Raw genomic sequence first — 18,110 nt, 5'->3', positions numbered from 1 at the left:
ACATTTCAGCTCTTAGGTTCAGGACAACTCACTTGCTCTCCAGTTGACTGGGGGCCTTGCTCACAGCATCTCTCAGGATCCTGTTTTCTTGTTTCAATGCTTCTGTTTGCTCTTGAAGCTGCCGAAACTGAAGGAAGTATTTCTCAGTTACTCAATTACAAAAGGTTATGTTTAGTTCATCTTTGCAGGCATTCACAGTAATATGCTACAGTCAAAAAAAGTCCAATTTGAGATTAAACAACAAAATTGATAGCAACTTAGTCTTTTATTAGAGCTTCCTAACAAAACGTCACTCTCCAAAACAGCAGGATTCTGCCAGAACCATTTGTCTACAGGCTCAATTAAAGGCTTGGCCCAATCATGATTAAAACAAAGTTCCAGAGGTGAGGGGAGAGTGACTGTCCTCAACAAAAAAAAAAGCAGCATTTGACCAGGTGTGACATCAAGGAGCCAGAGGAAAGTTGGCCACTGGTTGGAGCATACCAAGTAAAAGGGGAAGGTGGTTGCTGGAGGCCAGTCATCTCAGTCCCAGGGCATTGCTGCAGGAGGTTCTCAGGCAAGTGCCCCAGGCCCAACTGTCTTCAGCTGTTTCAACTGCCTTCCCTCCACCATATAGTCAGAAGTGGGGATTTTTGCTAATAATTGCAGTGTTCCATTTCACTCAACTCCACAGATGCTGAAGCAGTCTATGTCCATGTGGAGCAAAACCCCAGACGAAACCAGGCTTGAGCAACTAAGTACCAAGTGACATTTGCACCACAGAAGTGCCAGGCCATGACAATCTCCAACAAAAGAGAAGCGAACCATCTGCTCTGAACATTCAACATTTTTGCTACCATTGCATCTTCAACCAATATTCTGAGGGGTTATCATTAAACCAGAAATTTAAATGGACTAGCGACAAGGTCAGAGGCTAGGAATTTTGCAGCAAGTAACACACCACCTGACCTTGCAAAACCTGTCGACCATCTACAAGGCATGATATATTACTTCCTACTTGCCTGAATGTGCGCAGCTCCAACAGTCAAGAAACTAGATACTACCCAGGACAAAGTAGCCTACTTATCAGCATCCAATTCCACCACCTTAAAAAGTACTCCCTCTATAACCGATGTAGTGCAGCACCATTTACAAAACGTGCTGCAAAGTTTTACAAAGGCTCCTTTGACAGTAGCTTCCAACCCAATGACTTCTACCAATAAGAACAAGCAGCAAATACATGGCACCACCACATGCAGGGTTCCCTTCAGGTCACACACCACTGTGATTACAAACTATAATTGCCATTCCTCCAACATTATTGGGTCAAAATCCTGGAGCCACCTCACCGCAGTAGCTCAAGGCCACTACTATCTTCAAGGGCAATTTAGGGATGGTCAACAAATGTTGTCTTTGTCAGTGATATTTGCATCCCATGAACACTTTTTCAAAATGCTTTCAAAGAATTAATCTGTAGATTAACTTCCCCCAGCCATAATAAAAAGATAACACTATCTTTCAATAATAAAATGTGATAAAGATGATTAGGTACAGGTATGCTGCAAAGAGTGCAAAAAATGCATATTTTAACAGATCTGGAGATTTTAGACTGAAATACAGAACTGTATGGTTTTTATTGTATGCCAACTGTTATAGTTTGGGGGAGTATTAAAATGTGTTAAATTCACTGGACTAATTATAGTTGTGTTAAAGTGGTAGCATTTGTAGCACTGCTAAGGTTAAGCATTTACTATGTATTAGGAAAAATATCCCCTTGGGGTCTGCGTAGTGCAAAGGCTTAGCACTCTTTCTTCACCTCTGGAATCTGAAACCTGTCCAGAATGAAAAATATGTACATGATTTTGCACAAATTACAAACACCACAGAATGCTGCAGATGCACTGGAGTAAAGCCATCAGAAAAAAAATAATCCAACATGATTGGTCAAAATCATTAATTCTCAAGACCAAGCTATGTTTTTAGATTAAACTGCAATTATAATATTCAACATACAAGCATTTACTGGTAACTATTGGTAGCAGTGAAAAAAAAGGTACATTACAATAATTAAGTTTATAGCAGGTTACCACGATGGCACAGCAACTCCATCTGAGTACCACTGGCCACCCCTATTAGCAGAATAATTCTATTCATTGAGGGCTATAAAGCTAAATAATTTGTGTAAATTAGCAAATCAAATGCTAACTTTTTAAAAGCTAACAGTGAGGATATGCACAATTAATTTGCTGAAACACGATTTGTCAATAAGTCTAAGTGATTGTTTTTCTGACCACCTTTGCTGTAACATCCTATTAAAAGGCACAGTTCAGCACGCTGCTCACTTAAAGTCCAACAGCCACTTAAAACATGCCATAAACAATTCCTCGTCTTTAATCTTGGAAAGATGTGTTCCTACTTTTCAAGTTAAGGGTGAAAAGCTAAGCTCCTCATTACTGAAGTATACTTTCATTTTAAAATCCCAAGTGAATGTCTTACAAAAGTCAAACTTTTAGATCTATGTACATAAACAAAGGATTTTTGCCCCAGCTGTCCCAGGACAATATTCCAAATTTATGCTGCACAATAATTCTACATGAAAGATAGGCGAAAATGGTGAAATGCGTGTTTCTTAAATCATGAAACCACTTTAAAATATAAACTCCACCACATTAGAATCAACGGATGTTTACTGTTACTAATTTGAGCTATTTTACAGTAAAGAAATGATTGAGGAATAAATTGAAATTGTAATTCTGCTTGGGATAAAAGAATGGATTGAACATTTGTTGCACCAACTGCAAAAAGCCCAGATTCTATATATTTTCTTCTGTGTTGTGCCTCCCACACTTAAAAAAGCTGGTCATCTGTTAATAGCAGTGGTGATAACAAATAAACAGGAAAAAAAAGTGTTTACCAGGTCAATTGGTTACAGATTATAAGAGGAGCAGATTCTTTTGCATTACCTGCATCTGAGTTTCATTCATATGATCCTGGTAGCTAACTTGCAGTTTGTTCTGCAATGCCCCTAGTTCTTTTTCAAGGGCAGTGCGCTGTTCCCTTAGCTTGGTTTCAACCACATTGGCTTTCTGCTTTTCAGTCACTAACTCCTAATGGAAATAAAGAAATTAAGACGATCACAGCTTTTAAAAAACCATGTTCTACTGCAATTTATAATGAATTCTGTAAGTATTAGTGATAGCTAAGTAACAAAACGTATTACCTGGTTCAACTGCTTACACTTTTCATTTGAGAGAGTAACCTCATCTTGCAAAGCTTGAAGCAACTTTTCTTTATCTTGTAGCTGTTGCTGTAACCCAGGAACTGGATCACATTTTATTCCAGGCTGCAAGAAATTATGAAATCAAGAATATCCCTCATCATAAATGACAAATGCAAACAATGCTTTTGCAGTGAATCGAAATAAAATGCTCAAAACCAAAACATCATAACCAAAAACAAAATGCTGGAAATGCTCAGCAGGTCAAGCAACATCAAGAGAGCCAGATTAACGCTTGAAGTTCACAGCCTTTCAGACAAAAATCGATCCAACCCATGTTTCCAGCATTATTAGCTTTTACTATATAAATTTTCAGTATCCACAGCATTTTGCTTTTTTTTGTAAGCATCTTTTAAATGCTCAATAAAGCCACTGCATAGGCCCTTTGTAGTTTTTCCAACATTTTCATGTCTTGAATACAAATATGTCCAACTCAGTTTTTTTTTCCCCCATCTGTCACACTACTTGTGCAGATGTCTTCACTTCGCAACTGCATCCAAATTAAAATGGCAAAAACATTTCCATTAATAAACAGCAATATGAAATAATAATTGGAGAACTGAAAATCTAGTTTTATAGTTGCTACGAAGTCAAAATCAACTATGTTCTTTGAAATTCATCAACAACCAGAACAGTGGACCACGTGGGGTCAAAATTTGTTCAAGCGTTGGTCAACAACAAATACATCAGAGTTTGGTGGCCAGCAACATGACTATTTCCAAAAGGTAAAAGCATTTATCCGACGAGGCAAGATTACAAAGTTCTGTTCTTTAGCTGTATTTCTCCTTAAAGAATTTAAGAAAAAAAAACATGAAACAAGTTCAAATTACTACTTCAAGGTAAGCTGTAAAAAAAAAAAGGACCAAAGTACTTAAAATCCAGTATATAAATAATTTTACTCAGAAGAAATATTTCCAATGTTCAGGAAAGGGCACACAGGCCAAGTTATTGGGACTGCCCAAGTGAAGTTTGGATGCCGTAATGAGAGAATTCGAGAATTCAAAGAACGCTTGAAAAAAAATTTAAATAGGCATTTCACATAATACTAAGCAACATTTTAAAGCAAACTAGCTCAGACTCCAGCTTCAGCAAGGTGCACCAGGTCATTCTGCCGTAAACAAATCATCCAAATTCTAATTTAATGCCTACAGCAAAAGGAAAAACGAACAAAGCAGAAATCACTGGGAACACTATCATAAGCTGGACTTGTAGGCGAGATAGGCTGTACTTTAAGTCATAATTAGGAACAAAGTTAAAAAGGCAGCAATTAAGAGTCATCCAAAATAAACAGGATGATTAGTGTGTTATGGTTAACATCTTCTATTTGAACGTATATACTGATGGTTTTCGTGGATACGAGTACAGGCGAGTGATGTAATCAGTAGCGCAGGATTTTGCGGGTTTAGTCTTACCACGAGGGGCCTGCGTAACTTGCTGCCCCCAGTTCTGAATCCATGCTGTACTGTATTTCAGTATTTTTAAGATGATTGAATATCACAATGCTTCCCATTACCTTTTTCTGACCAAGCTACCACATCTTGAGAAAAATGATGTTCAGCACAGCAATGCAAAGATTTGCAGAGTGAATAACTGGGTTTGCAATGTGAGCGGCAGTCGAGGGCTCTGTTTAGCAAGTTTGTGTTTACCATTGAAAAATAGCACTCTGGCTTTGTGAAGGACCATTAGAGAATGGGGAAAAGAACTGAGCATTTTCTTGGTAGATGAATAACTAGGCTAAAAACCCCTTATGCATACGTGTGGCGTACGGTGTGGTGCGCACACATGGGGAAGACTTACAAGCTAGTGAGGAATTTAGCAACAGAAACTGGGGGACATTTCATTTGCAAATTTAGTAGCACTTGTTCAGAAGAGCCACAATCCTAATCCCTCAGTGATTGCCCAGTGTTTCAAGTTCCATATGGAACAGTCTGTATCTAACTTTCTGGTGAATTAGTGGCACAATGCTTAGTACTGCTGTCTCAGTGCCTGGGATTCAAGTTCAGTTCCCAGCTTGGGTCATTGTTTGTGCAGAGTCTGCATGGGTTTCCACTGGGTGCACCAGTTTCCTCTCAGTCCAAAAGATGTGCTAGTTAGGTGCATTGCTAAATTCTCCCTCAGCGTATCCAAACAGGCACCGGAGTGTGGCAACTAGGGGATTTCCAAGTAACTCCATTGCAATGTCAATGTAAGCCTACTCTGACTAAAAAACATTAACTTTACTTCAGCTCTGAACAGAGTTTGGAGCAGCGTTGCACCAGGACAGACTAATCTGCTGCATTAAAGAGGGCAGCATTCAAAGTTGTTAGTTGGGAGAAGCCACACTGATTTTCAAGGCCACTCTAGAAATTTCTCAGGACATGGAAATAGCTGCCTGCAACTCAAAAGATATTTAAAAGGCTTATGGTGGTGTGCAAGCCAGTGCTGTGCATCAAGTAAAGGAAGAGACTGCAAGCAAAAAGGTGAAAGCAATGGAACGTTTCAGGTGAGGGAGGGACAGATTATGCAAATCATTTAAATTTATGGATGTTGTTAGTCACTGCTGCAACAACAAAGGTCATTTAGCTAAGAAACACAGGGGTGCTAAGATCAAGTCGAAAGCTGAGCAGGGAAATAGGAATGTGAAAAAGCTTCTCAACTGCACATCACCCGGAAAGCTCAGAACAGGCAGAAGGAAGAGCACTTTTACTATATGTTTAATGCGGGTAAGGGACGCGCACACACACAGCCTATGCTACAGTGAATGGGAAATAAATTAAAGAAGTGGACACGGGAGCCTCTGCGTGTGAGATTTGTTCCAAGAGTTTATGCAAAGGAATGGATTAGGTTGTGTGTACTGCGCCTTTTTAATCCAACTTCAAATGATTTGGCAGAGCAATCTGTTCAGACATGGAAAGAAGGATTGAGGAGAATGGCAGATGATACTTTGAAAACCAAGCTGCAAGGTTCTGTTCCAGTACTGTATCACACCACAAACATTAGGACTCTCACCACCTGAATTATTGATAGCTAGGAAGCAAAGTTTCACCTGGATCTGCTGCATTCCGATGTCAAAGTGAGAGGAGGAGACAGGAAAAGCAGGAGACATTTCAAACCAAACGACTGCTGGTGTAAGGAATTTTGGCAGTAACCAACAGTGGTTTCTTGGAGTTCTCAACCCAAGTGGTGCAGTATCTTTAGCAGTGAAATTGACCAAAGGAAGAGGTATTCGCAGATATCAGGATCACATTCATCTACACCATGACTCGGAAACGAAGTTCTAGATAACACTGGAAAGAGATGCTGCTGTGGACATTCGACAGGAAATGATTCCTACTGTACAGGAGCACTGAGTGGACTTTACTCCAGGAGAGGATGAGGGACATTCATACACAGGTACTCCACCTACTTCTGCATCCACAAGTCCAGCTCCACTGAAACAAACCTTACCAATTTCTACTGGATCACCAGTGGTACTGCACAGATTGCAGTATGGTTGCAAAACTCATGAAAGGCTGATGTATCGTTGAGACAAGTTTCATTATATTTCTTTCCTTAAGTGGGATTGAAACTAAGTGGGGTGAAGTGTTATAGTAAGCATCTTCCTATTTGAATGCATTTACTGATGCCTTCAGCAGGTATGAGCACACGCGAGAGACATCAGTAGCGTGGGCTTCATCTTACCACGAGAGACCTGTGTAACTAGCTGCTTCCAGTTCTAAGTCCATGCCGTACTGTATTTCAGTATTTTCATTAGATTGAATATCACAACCCACAATGTGACTGAAGGGCAGGTGCTAAGAAGAGAAAAACATGAAGAATGCAAGAAATAAGAGTCAGAGTCAGCCATTTAGGTCTTTGAGCTTACTCAGCCATTCAACAAGATCACAGCTGATCAACTCCACTTTTCTGCACTATTCCATAACCCATTAAAGTCAAAAATCTGTTTTTTTGTCTTAAATATGCTAAAGCAAGTAAGCATTTATAGATCCCTGGGGTAGAAGATTCAAAATATTCACAACTTCTCTCTTATTCAATGTGACTGCATGTTCTAGATTCTCCACCCAAGGGAAACATATTCCCACCCTTTCAAGCCCCTTTAACAACAATTCAGTTAAGTAGTGAATTTTTAAGCTCCCCAGCTGGCCTGGAGAGATTTAAACTTATTTCCAGGAGCACTTTATTATTGATGCAGTAAAATAACCACAATGTTATACCCTAGGACGACAGGGAGGAATCAGGAGACAGATTGCGAAAGGTAAAAAGGGAAAGATAGTCAAAAGTTAAAAATTTATTTATTAGTCACAAGTAGGCTTACATTAACACTGCAACGAAGTTACTGTAAAATTCCCCAGTCACCACTCGTGTCTATTTGGATACACTGAGGGAGAATATAGCATGACCAATGTACCTAACTAGCATGTCTTTCAGATTGTGGGAGGAAACTGGAGCATCCAGAGGAAACCCATGCAGAACATAGAGACTTTGCACAGACAGGTGACCCAAGACAGGAATCGAACCTGGGTCCCTGGCGCTGTGAGGTAACAGTGCTAACCACTGTGCCACCGTGCTGCCTGCTTCTGGATTCAAAACTACTGGAGATCAGAAAACTGCACACACAAGGACCTGAATAAAGAAGGTAAATCTGTAAGATACACACAGTTGAAGCAGAAATAAGATGTCACAGTGAGTATCAGTTAGGAACTATAAGAAACAGTGGCTAAATACTGAGCATGCAATGGAATATTTTAGGTAGAGTGTGTTTAGGAAAGACGACAGAGAAGAGGCATTTCCCACCATGTGAACATGCAATTCCCGAGAAGGTGAAAGCACTAACCATTCAAGGGGGAACTTAGATACAGTAGAATAACTGTAGATACTGTTGGCTAGGCGACTGCATCCAAAATAATTTTATCAAGAAAATAAGTCAGTCACTTACTTTCTGCCAAATATCTTGAAGTACCATAGCCTTCTCTTTCAGAATATCGACAACATGGACAGCTTCCTCCTCAGTGAATGTCATAGTTTTCAAAGAAGAGAGAAAATCCTTAAATTTGATATCTGCATTTTCTGAAAAGAAAGTATAATCAGCACCACAGTTTTAAGTTCGTTTAGTCAATTGTATACCTCCTGAAACACTAACTGAACATTTGAAATTACATTTATTAAACATTCACATTGAAGACCATGACTGAAAACACTAACTACTACAAATTCACATTAGAATAGAATACAATGAACTTTAAGACGTGGGCAGTAGGTTAAACTTCTGTAACTAGTGCAAAAAAAAAGTCATCACATTTCTACTTGTAAGTGGAATACTTTGTTGACAGGACTGTCAGTAATGAAAGGCAGCAAAGCACAAGCCAGCTGAAAAAGGTACTGGCCTGTGTTCTTCATCACCAATGTGCTCAATAGCCATCAAGAAATTAAATTCAGCAGAGCACAGTTACGTTGTGGTTAAAATTGTTGAAGCTTAGAATCCAATATGCATTGATTTCCAATTTACCAGGATAAGTTAACCTTCCATCCACTTAGTGGAACCATAACAAAATTTGACATAGCCAGGTGAAGCTGGCAGCACATACCTGTTGCCAGTTTCCACATGGAGTGAATACATGAAAGATGAAATAGATTTTTGTCTGCACATATAGTGGCACTGGTGCCAGCAGAAACTAGGAGACAATTGTGGGTTGCAGCCACCGTGCACCATTTGTTAACTTGCAACAGCCAGATTAGGAACAAGGGCATGAAGAAGTGAAGCAGAAAACCTACAAGTTTTCATTGACTAATAGGTGATCAGATAGTGCTTCTGCATTGGAATAATGTTTTAAATTGTGACAAAGCTTCATTTTAAGCACTAACGGACCAGAAAGGAAATCAAGATAATGCCATAAATATACTTCAGCATGGCAGAGAAAGCTTAATGGGATGTGAGTTTGGCTGAAATGTCAAATGGAGAACTGAGATCTTAAAGGGGGGGGTGGGGGGTAGATACAATGCATTTGCCATCTTGGGATTGTGGAGCAGGTATCCAGATCAATGACTGCATAGAATCAATTGGACACTTTCAACTGTTTAAGTAAGTCCAGATCTTGGCTGTTGGGTCAGTGACAAGAACTAGTTCTTTATGAACATAACATAAGGAATAGGAGCAGGAGTAGGCCATCTAGCCCTTCGAGCCTGCCCCGCCATTGAATAAGATCATGGCCGATCTGAAGTGGCTCAGTTCCACTTTCCCGCTTTCTCCCCATAACCTTCAATTCCATTGTCTGTCAAAAACCTATCTACCCGTGTCTTAAATATATTTAGTGAGGTAGCCTCCACCACTTCAATGGGCAGAGAATTCCAGAGATTCACCACCCTTTGAGTGAAGAAGTTTCTCATCAACTCTGTTCTAAACTGCACCCCCCCCGCCTTTATCTTGAGGCTTTGCCCTCTAGTCCTGCTGTCCTTTGAGCAGGAAGAATCTCTCTACCTCTACCCTATCCATCCCTTTCATTATCTTATACGTCTCTATAGATACCCCCTCATCCTTCTAAACTCCAACGAGCACAGACCCAGTCTATTTAGTCTCTCTTCACAGTCTAACCCCCTCATCTCCAGTATCAGCCTAGTGAATGCCATATGCGAAAGATAAAATGTTTAAAATGAAAGAACAAGGAAAACTACATAGACCCTGAGATGATGGCAATTCTAGGCATAGTGCCCCATATCTGGACTGAGATGTACTGGCAGTTCTTAACACAGAAAAGTACAAATCAACAGCCTCTTTACTAACACGATGCTCATGAGTGACCAATTTCAGCTCCATGAACACAGCGTGGAAAGTACGTGGGAACATATGAAAATCTGTTCATGTTCTAAAATAACACATAATTCTGACAACATAACCTCCTCTAAAAGGGGCAAAAAAGATTGTCATGTAGGAATTAGACTTAGGAACAGCAAGACTCACATTCACAAAGCACAGAAATATACCGTGCTCTACAGTAAACGGAAGTTATGAAAACAAACACCTTTAGGCTACACAATGATCAACAAGGTACATGCACAAATTCATAAAAAGTAAAAGGTCTGAAATGGCAAGCAACTCACCCCCTCCCCCTTTTCCACAGGATGATTCCCTTGCAACTTTGCCTTTCAAAGACAGATAGCAGACTGAAATAACATAAAAACCAACAGAGCAAAGAAAGGTAATCCAAAATGGTTGGGATACTAGAATCGAGATACTGATGTTGACACCACCAGGATAATTTTCTTCATTTTTCAAAATGACAGATGATAGTGATGGCAAAAATTGCTCACTTGGTGATCTCTAAAACAACCTCGACTGATCTGAGGGAGACAATACCTCTCAAGGTGAGGCAGCACACTGGTTACTCAATATTCATCATTTCTCATTTTTAAATATCAAAATGTCATCCATAATATATCAGAAACAATGAATGGGTCACATCATCCCTGCTCAAAACACAAAAAATGTTCAATTTCAAGCTGCCAATGGGAAACCCATCTAAAAGTGTCAACATTTACTTGACTGACGACACGGTGCGGTGATTGATAATGTACAATATTAAATTCCTGTTGGGTGATTTTAGATGCAAACCCATCACTAGAGTCAACTTGCAGTTCCAGTACAAAGCCACCAGGTGTCAGCATAGAGAGTCCTTGACACAATCTGCTAACATACAGGTCCTACTAAAGGACCTTTGGGGCCCAGGTACAAAGATTATGAACTACACTACACTGCCCCTGATCATTTAAGAAAATATGAAAAATCATGAGGAAATGCTGCCACAAATGTTTTGCATGACAAAGCACATGTCCTTATATTTAAATTTGGTTTGTAAATGGTATCAATTCTGCCAATCCCTTAGAATATTTTGATCCAGTTTTGAGTGTTTAGATTACTTTACAGATCCTGTCCATGGACCCCACATGTGCATACATTTTTACACATCAGTACACTGATATTCAAAATCCACAACCCTACTACACAGAAAAAATTTTCAAATATTTCCAGCAAATCTTAGGTGCATGAAAGCAAGAGCTCTGGTTTAATCACCACAAAGACACCACTAAGAAAAAAAAAATCACTGCTATACATCAGTCCTTCAATGCACTGTGACCCTTCCCCAAACATAAATCTATTCACTAAAGCAAATTGATTGAGATCAGCATACAAGTCTCTCGGTGACCATATTTAGCAACTGAAAGCTCTCAACAAGCAATAATCAAACATGAAGCCAAATTACAAGCACAACTTGAAACAGTTAAAACGTTGAAAAGCTTGGCTAAAGTCAAAAACAACTCAACTGCATTTGCACTTCCGTAGTAGTAAAGATAGTCACAAAATGATTTACAATATTCTGTTACAGGCAGCTGGCTTGACAACTATAATAACTGATCCAGAGGGTTACAGAAAATCATTTCCAATTTGGTTAATGACATGGATTAATCCATTTACAAACAATGTCGTAGAGATTTAAACATAAAAAGCCAATCAACACTTCGTTCTTCTCTTCAGTGATTGCAGGTTAACAGCCAACACTATTATCATTTAATGCAGGGCCCCGACTGCTCCCTTAAAGGCCAGAGTCCAAAATGACTCCACTATTATATAGTATGCTTATGATTTGTTGCAACTTTTGTAACTAGATAAAGCAGAGACAACATTCAGTAAAATAAATTGTCTTAGAGTTGGCTGGAGTGTATCTGACAAGCTTTTGTTCCAAAAGTATCCAATGTACCCAAAATACTATTCCATACTCAAGAATTGAAATTGTTACAGCCATTGCCAATATACAAGAATGAATAGCAGATTACCTTTATCATATTCATTCCTCTGTTTCTTGGAAGCAGGCTTTTGCATTCCACTGCTGATTACTTGGCCTTTGTCATCAACCACAATATCCCTCTTTTCAACATGACCACCACCCTCAGCATTATCTAAAGCAACGTAGACTGTGGACTTCAATGGGAGATTCTCTACTGAAGCTGAAACTGCAACACAGAAGTGGAAATTGATGTATTTCTTTGAAATGGTGGATTTTCTTTTAGTAAAGAGAATACCCAACACAAGAATACTGACCTGGTTCTACTCTTTGTTTTTTAGGTGCCGTTTTTCTTTTCCCAAGTCCACTTTCGTGTGGTTTAGCTTCCACCAACAGAAGCACTGGTTCTTGTTTCTTGATAACCGTTTGAACAGATTCAACGTGTTCTTTGATACTGCGAACATCCTGGGCTGGCTCATCTGCAAGAATCCAATTGTAAAGCAAATCTTAAAATATGAAGTAGGATAAGGGTAACAAAGAACTGCTCACCAGAATCTCAGCAAATCAATTAGATACTGGATTTCAATCTGAAATGTCCAATCATTACTATCATTGACCTTTTTCCAGAAATGACAACAAAATATTCACTAAAAATGAGACACAATGAATGCAAAGCAAACTCCACTATCTCAAATTTAAATCACAAACTTGAAAGTTCATCAACTCCTGAAAATTCTCCCTTTAATGCATTTTTCAATGTGGAAAAATTCAGGCATATCTGAAATATTTGCTACAACTAGAAAAATGTCCCATAGCAACAAAATGAAGAAGTGTCAAAATATTACTAGGCCATACATGCCCATCTGGAAAAGTTGAAGGATTCAAATTTTATATTTGCAACATCCAAGAGGAAAATGGTGCTTTTTTTTTTATTCTGAACTACAAAAATATTCAAGTTTACAGCTGATAATGAGCCTTTGACATGCGTTTGAACACCAAGAGAAACTTCAGAGAGGTATGATAATCCCACATAACCTCAACGGCAGCTGATTTGAGTGGTATGCAGAACAGAGTTTTCTAACCCAACAGAATAGTTTTCCTATAAGGCTGCTTGTGGACATAAAATAGGAAAATCACTCTTCAACAAGGCATACAATGTTGGAGGCCTAGTTTGGTTTGGTGGTGGAGGCAGAAACCCTCAATTTTAAAAAGGTACCTGGATCTACACCAAGTGTTGTAACCTGCAATGTTACACATCAGGTGCTGGAAGATGGGATTAGAATGGGCAGCTAGTTGCTTTTTCTTTCTTCTTTGGCCGGGAGAGTCAGACTGAATGGCCTCGGTCTTGTCTTTTCTATAGCTCCAAGTACTTAATAGCAGAAGTTATCATAAAATGTTAAAAATTAGTTGGTCATTTCATCAACAAAAATGGCTTCTCATCTCTTGCTACTGATCTAGTTTCTTCAGAATGCTTCAAAATGCAAATGAGGTGATGGCTGATGAAATATAATGTAAGCAAGAATAAAGTATTGCACACAAGATGTAAAAATAAGCCACTGACATACTGCTAAAATAGCAGCTGCTGACATGATACTGAAATAGCCACACATGAAGCTAAAAGTGGAAAGCCTTGGGCTTTTCCATAGAACCCCTAGAGTGCAGATGGAGGTTATTCAGTCCAAGTTAAACCAATTGTCCGACACAGCATCTATACCTAGGCTCACCAACCTATCCTATCCCCATAACGAAGTATTTACCCTGACCCCTACAGGTCTTACAACATTAAGAGACAATTTAGCATGGCCAATCCACCCAACCTACACATCTTTGGACTTTAAGACAAAACCAGAGCATTCAAAAGAACCCCATGCAGGCACAAGGAGAATGTGCAAACTCCACACCCAAGGCTGGAATCAAACCCAGGTCCATGGTGCTGAGAAGCAGCAGTGCAAATTACTGTGCCATCCCTGGCTGACCAGGATAGGTGGTCACAGTAAGTAGACTCACAACACCAGGTTAAAGTCCAACAGGTTTACTCAGTAGCAAAACCACTAGCTACCCCTTCATCAGGTAAGTGGGAGTTCTAATCACAAACAGGGCATATAAAAGACACAAACTCAATTTACAGAATTATGACTGGAATGCAATTCTTTACAGCTAATCAAGTCTTAAAAGCTACAGACAATGAGTGGAGAGAGCGTTAAGCACAGGTTAAAGAGATATGTATTGTCTCCAGACAGAACAGTTAGAGAGATTTTGCAAGTCCAGGGAGTTACAAATAGTGTGACATGAACCCAAGATCCTGGTTGAGGCTGTCTTCATGTGTGCAGAACTTGGCTATCAGTCTCTGCTCAGTGATTCTGCACTGTGTCATGAAGGCTGCCTTGGAGAATGCTTACTCGAAGATCTGAGGCCGAATGCCCGTGACCACTGAAGTGTTCCCCAACAGGAAGAGAACAGTCTTGCGTGGTGATTGTCGAGCAGAGTACATTCATCCATTGTCACAGCGTCTGCATGGTCTCCCCAACGTACCATGCCTTGGGACATCCTTTCCTGCTGTGCATCAGGTAGACAACGTTGGCCGAGTTGCAAGAGTACATACTGTGTACCTGGTGGGTGGTGCTCTCATGAGATGATCCAGTATGTCTTGCAGAGGTTACTGTGGCAGGGTTGTGTGGTGTCATGGTCACTGTTCTCCTGAAGGCTCGGTAGTTTGCTGCAGACAATGGTCTGTTTGAGGTTGTGCGGTTGGTTGAAGGCAGGAAGCGGGGGTGTGGGGATGGCCTTGGCGAGATGTTTGTCTTCAATGGACATGTTGAAGGCTCCAGAGAAGATGTCATAGCTTCTCTGCTCCAGGGAAGTACTGAACGAAGGGTACTCTGTCCAATGCATCCTGCGGTTGTCTTCTGAGATTAGTTGATTTTTGGCTGTGGCCTGTCAGAACCATCAAACCAATGAGTCGAGCACCATATCCTATTCTTATGGAGGGCATCTTTCAGCATCTGGGGAGGTGTCTGTGGCAATCCTCCTGATCTGAACAGATCCTGCATATATGGAGGGTTTGTCCATAGGGGATGGCTTCTTTAGCATGTTTTAGGGTGGAAGCTGGAGAAGTGGAGCATCATGAGGTTATCCATGGGCTTGCGGTACAGTGATGTGCTGAGCTGACCGTCCTTGATGAAGATGCGTGTGTCCAAGAATGCAACAGATTCTGGAGAGTAGTCCATGGTGAGTCAGATGGTGGGTTGGAACTTGATGTCATCATACAGTTGTTTCAATGATTGTTCACTTCCAAAAGGAAGAAAATGTCATCACTGTATCGTGTATAGCATTGGTTGAAGGTCTTGTGTGGTGAACAAGATGAAGATGTTGGCATATTGAGGTGCAAATTTGGTCCCCCATGGCCGTTCCCCACAGGTGGGACCCTGTGCTAGAACCTCTCTAGCTACGCCAAGGGCATCCTGGAACCCATTGTATGAAGAACCCCCAGCTTTTGCCATGACACTATGGACTTCCCACAGAAACTCAGCACACATGGAGCGGTTGAACCAGGAGCACTCCTTGTCACAACTGATGCCTCAGCACTCTACACCCCACGACAATAGCATTGCTGCAATTGCCTCAGTACTCAACGCTGACAACTGCCAGTTTCCAGACGCAATTTTACAACTCATCTGCTTCATCCTGGACCACAATGTCTTCACCTTCAACCAGTTCTTCATCCAGTCACACAGAACAGCCATGGGAACCAAATTCGCACCTCAGTATGCCAACATCTTCATGCACAGGTTTGAACAAGACCTTTTCACTGCACACAAGCTTCAACTGATGCTATACACTAGATACATTGAAGACATTTCCTTCCTTTGGACTCATGGTGAACAATCACTGAAACAACTATATGAGCTCAAGTAGTTCCATCCCACCCAGACTCACCAAGGACTACTCTCTGGAATCTGTTGCATTCTTGGACACATGCATCTCCATTAAGAATGGCCACCTCAGCACATTATTGTACTGCAAGCCCATGGATAACCTCATGATGCTCCACTTCCCCAGCTTCCAACCTAAACATGTCAAAGAAGGCATCCCCAACAGACAAGCCCTGCATATACACAGGATCTGCTCAGATGCAGAGGATCACCACAGACACCTCCAGACACAAAGATGCCCTCATAAGAGCAAGATATGGTGCTCAACTCCTCGATCAACAGTTCCAACACACCACAGCGAAAAAAACTGCACCGACTTCCTCAGAAGATAAACACAGGACACGGTGGACAGAGTATCCCTCGCCGCCCAGTACTTCCCTGGAGCAGAGAAGCTATGACATCTTCTCTAGAGCCTTCAACATGTCATTGACGAAGATGCTCATTTCGCCAAGACCATCCCCACGCTCCCACTTCCTGTCTTCAAACAGACCATTATCCGTTGCAAACTACCCAGCCTTCAGAAGAATGGTGACCACGACACCACACAACCCTACCACAGCAACCTCTGCAAGATGTGTCAGATCTACACAGATGCCATCATCTCATGTGACAACACCATCCACCAGGTACATGGTACACACTCTTGCAATTTGGCCAAGGTTGTCTATTTAATATGCTGCAGGAAAGGATGTCAAGGCCTGGTACATTGGGGAGACTGTGCAGACACTACAAAAATGGATGAATGAACACTGCTCGACAATCACCATGCAAGACTATTCTCTTCCTGTTGGGGAACACTTCAGCAATCATGGGTACTCAACCTCTGATCTTCAGGTAAACGTTCTCCAAGGCGGCCTTCACAGCAGACAGCGCAGAGTCACTGAACAGAGACAGATAGCCAAGTTCCCCACACGAGGACGGCCTCAACTGGGATCTTGGGTTCATGTCACACTATCTGTAACCCCCATGACTTGCCTGGACTTGCAAAATCTCACCAACTGTCCTGTCTGGAGGCAATACATATCTCTTTAACCTGTGTTTAACACTCTCTCCACTCATTGTCTGTAGTTTTAAGACTTGATTAGCTGTAAAGAATCGCATTCCAATCATTATTTTGTACATTGAGTTTGTATCTTTATATGCCCTGTTTGCGATTAGAACTCCCACTCACCTGACGAAGGGGCAGCCAGTGTTCCGAAAGCTAGTAGCTTTTGCTACCAAATAAACCTGTTGGACTTTAACCTGGTACTGTGAGACTTCTCACTGTGTTTACTCCAGTCCAATGCCAGCATCTCCACACCAGGATAGTGGTGACAGAGGAGATAATCACCGAGATTAGAGTAATAAGAAATTGGAAAAGTAAATCCAGAATACAATGTTAAGAGAGTGGGACAGAGGAACACCAGATTCAAACTAATGAAAGTTCCTTCTTTACACAAAAATAACGATGGAGGTTTGAAATGGATTTCCACAGTCATAGAACCAAAAATCAAAATTATTTAAGCAGCAATTGGTTGTCGGTACAAAAGGGGAGAGAACCGAGGGGTCCAATGACCTTCCTCATCCACGTGACCAAGCCACTATACTTGAAACTGCTGCACTACAGATACTAGCAACTTCAACTTCCCCTCACTAATACCATCCACATACATAAAAGAATCATGTGGAAGGCTCACATAAAGGTTTCAAGTTTAGATTTGAATCAAGGCCTATTTCTGTCACGATTACCAGGATGCATTCCTTGAATATATACACCTCATATCTACAAACCAAATCAAAGTTTGTTGATTGATTGGCTAACATGATTAATTGGAAGAGCAACCCTAGGATTTTAATCCATATTGCACAATCCAGTAATCTAATTTTCTTTCCAGATTGAGGAAAATTATCACACTTCCATTAGGTGCATTCAACCCCTTAAGAATACTGAAAGGTGCATTGGGCTTTAAAAAATTCTATTTTAAAAAGGGATTTACAAATACAAAAACTGACAAAAATGTACGCAAAAATAGTTCAAATAGGTTCATTTTTAGTACACACAGATTGTCATTTTTGATACTACTTTGAAACTAAACAGCTAACTGAAAAATACATTTTAAGCAAATAAGCAGTTGTATGCAACAAATTAACATGTGAAATTCATTAGATTAAATTGTACTTAAAAATTGC

General features: G+C 40.5%; 1 protein-coding gene across 7 annotated transcripts in view; it reads right to left on the bottom strand.

Moving 5' to 3' along the window:
- ktn1 (kinectin 1) overlaps window positions 1-18,110 on the bottom strand; it is a 118,432-nt gene that overhangs the window by 72,570 nt on the left and 27,752 nt on the right. For all 7 annotated transcript variants that reach the window (XM_080202749.1, XM_080202747.1, XM_080202750.1 and 4 more), the window contains 6 exons: window positions 12,327-12,488; window positions 12,062-12,238; window positions 8,172-8,302; window positions 3,200-3,322; window positions 2,943-3,086; window positions 33-127 (listed from right to left, as the gene is read on the bottom strand). In XM_080202749.1, coding sequence (XP_080058875.1) covers window positions 33-127; window positions 2,943-3,086; window positions 3,200-3,322; window positions 8,172-8,302; window positions 12,062-12,238; window positions 12,327-12,488 — 832 coding nt within the window. The remainder of the gene's footprint in view (window positions 1-32; window positions 128-2,942; window positions 3,087-3,199; window positions 3,323-8,171; window positions 8,303-12,061; window positions 12,239-12,326; window positions 12,489-18,110) is intronic.

The sequence above is a fragment of the Carcharhinus amblyrhynchos genome, chromosome 14, assembly GCF_965287045.1.
Source record: "Carcharhinus amblyrhynchos chromosome 14, sCarAmb.v2.hapA, whole genome shotgun sequence".
Lineage (NCBI taxonomy): Eukaryota > Metazoa > Chordata > Chondrichthyes > Carcharhiniformes > Carcharhinidae > Carcharhinus > Carcharhinus amblyrhynchos.
The sequence above is the reverse complement of the archived record's forward strand: the minus strand, read 5'-3'. Positions and strand labels throughout refer to the sequence as shown.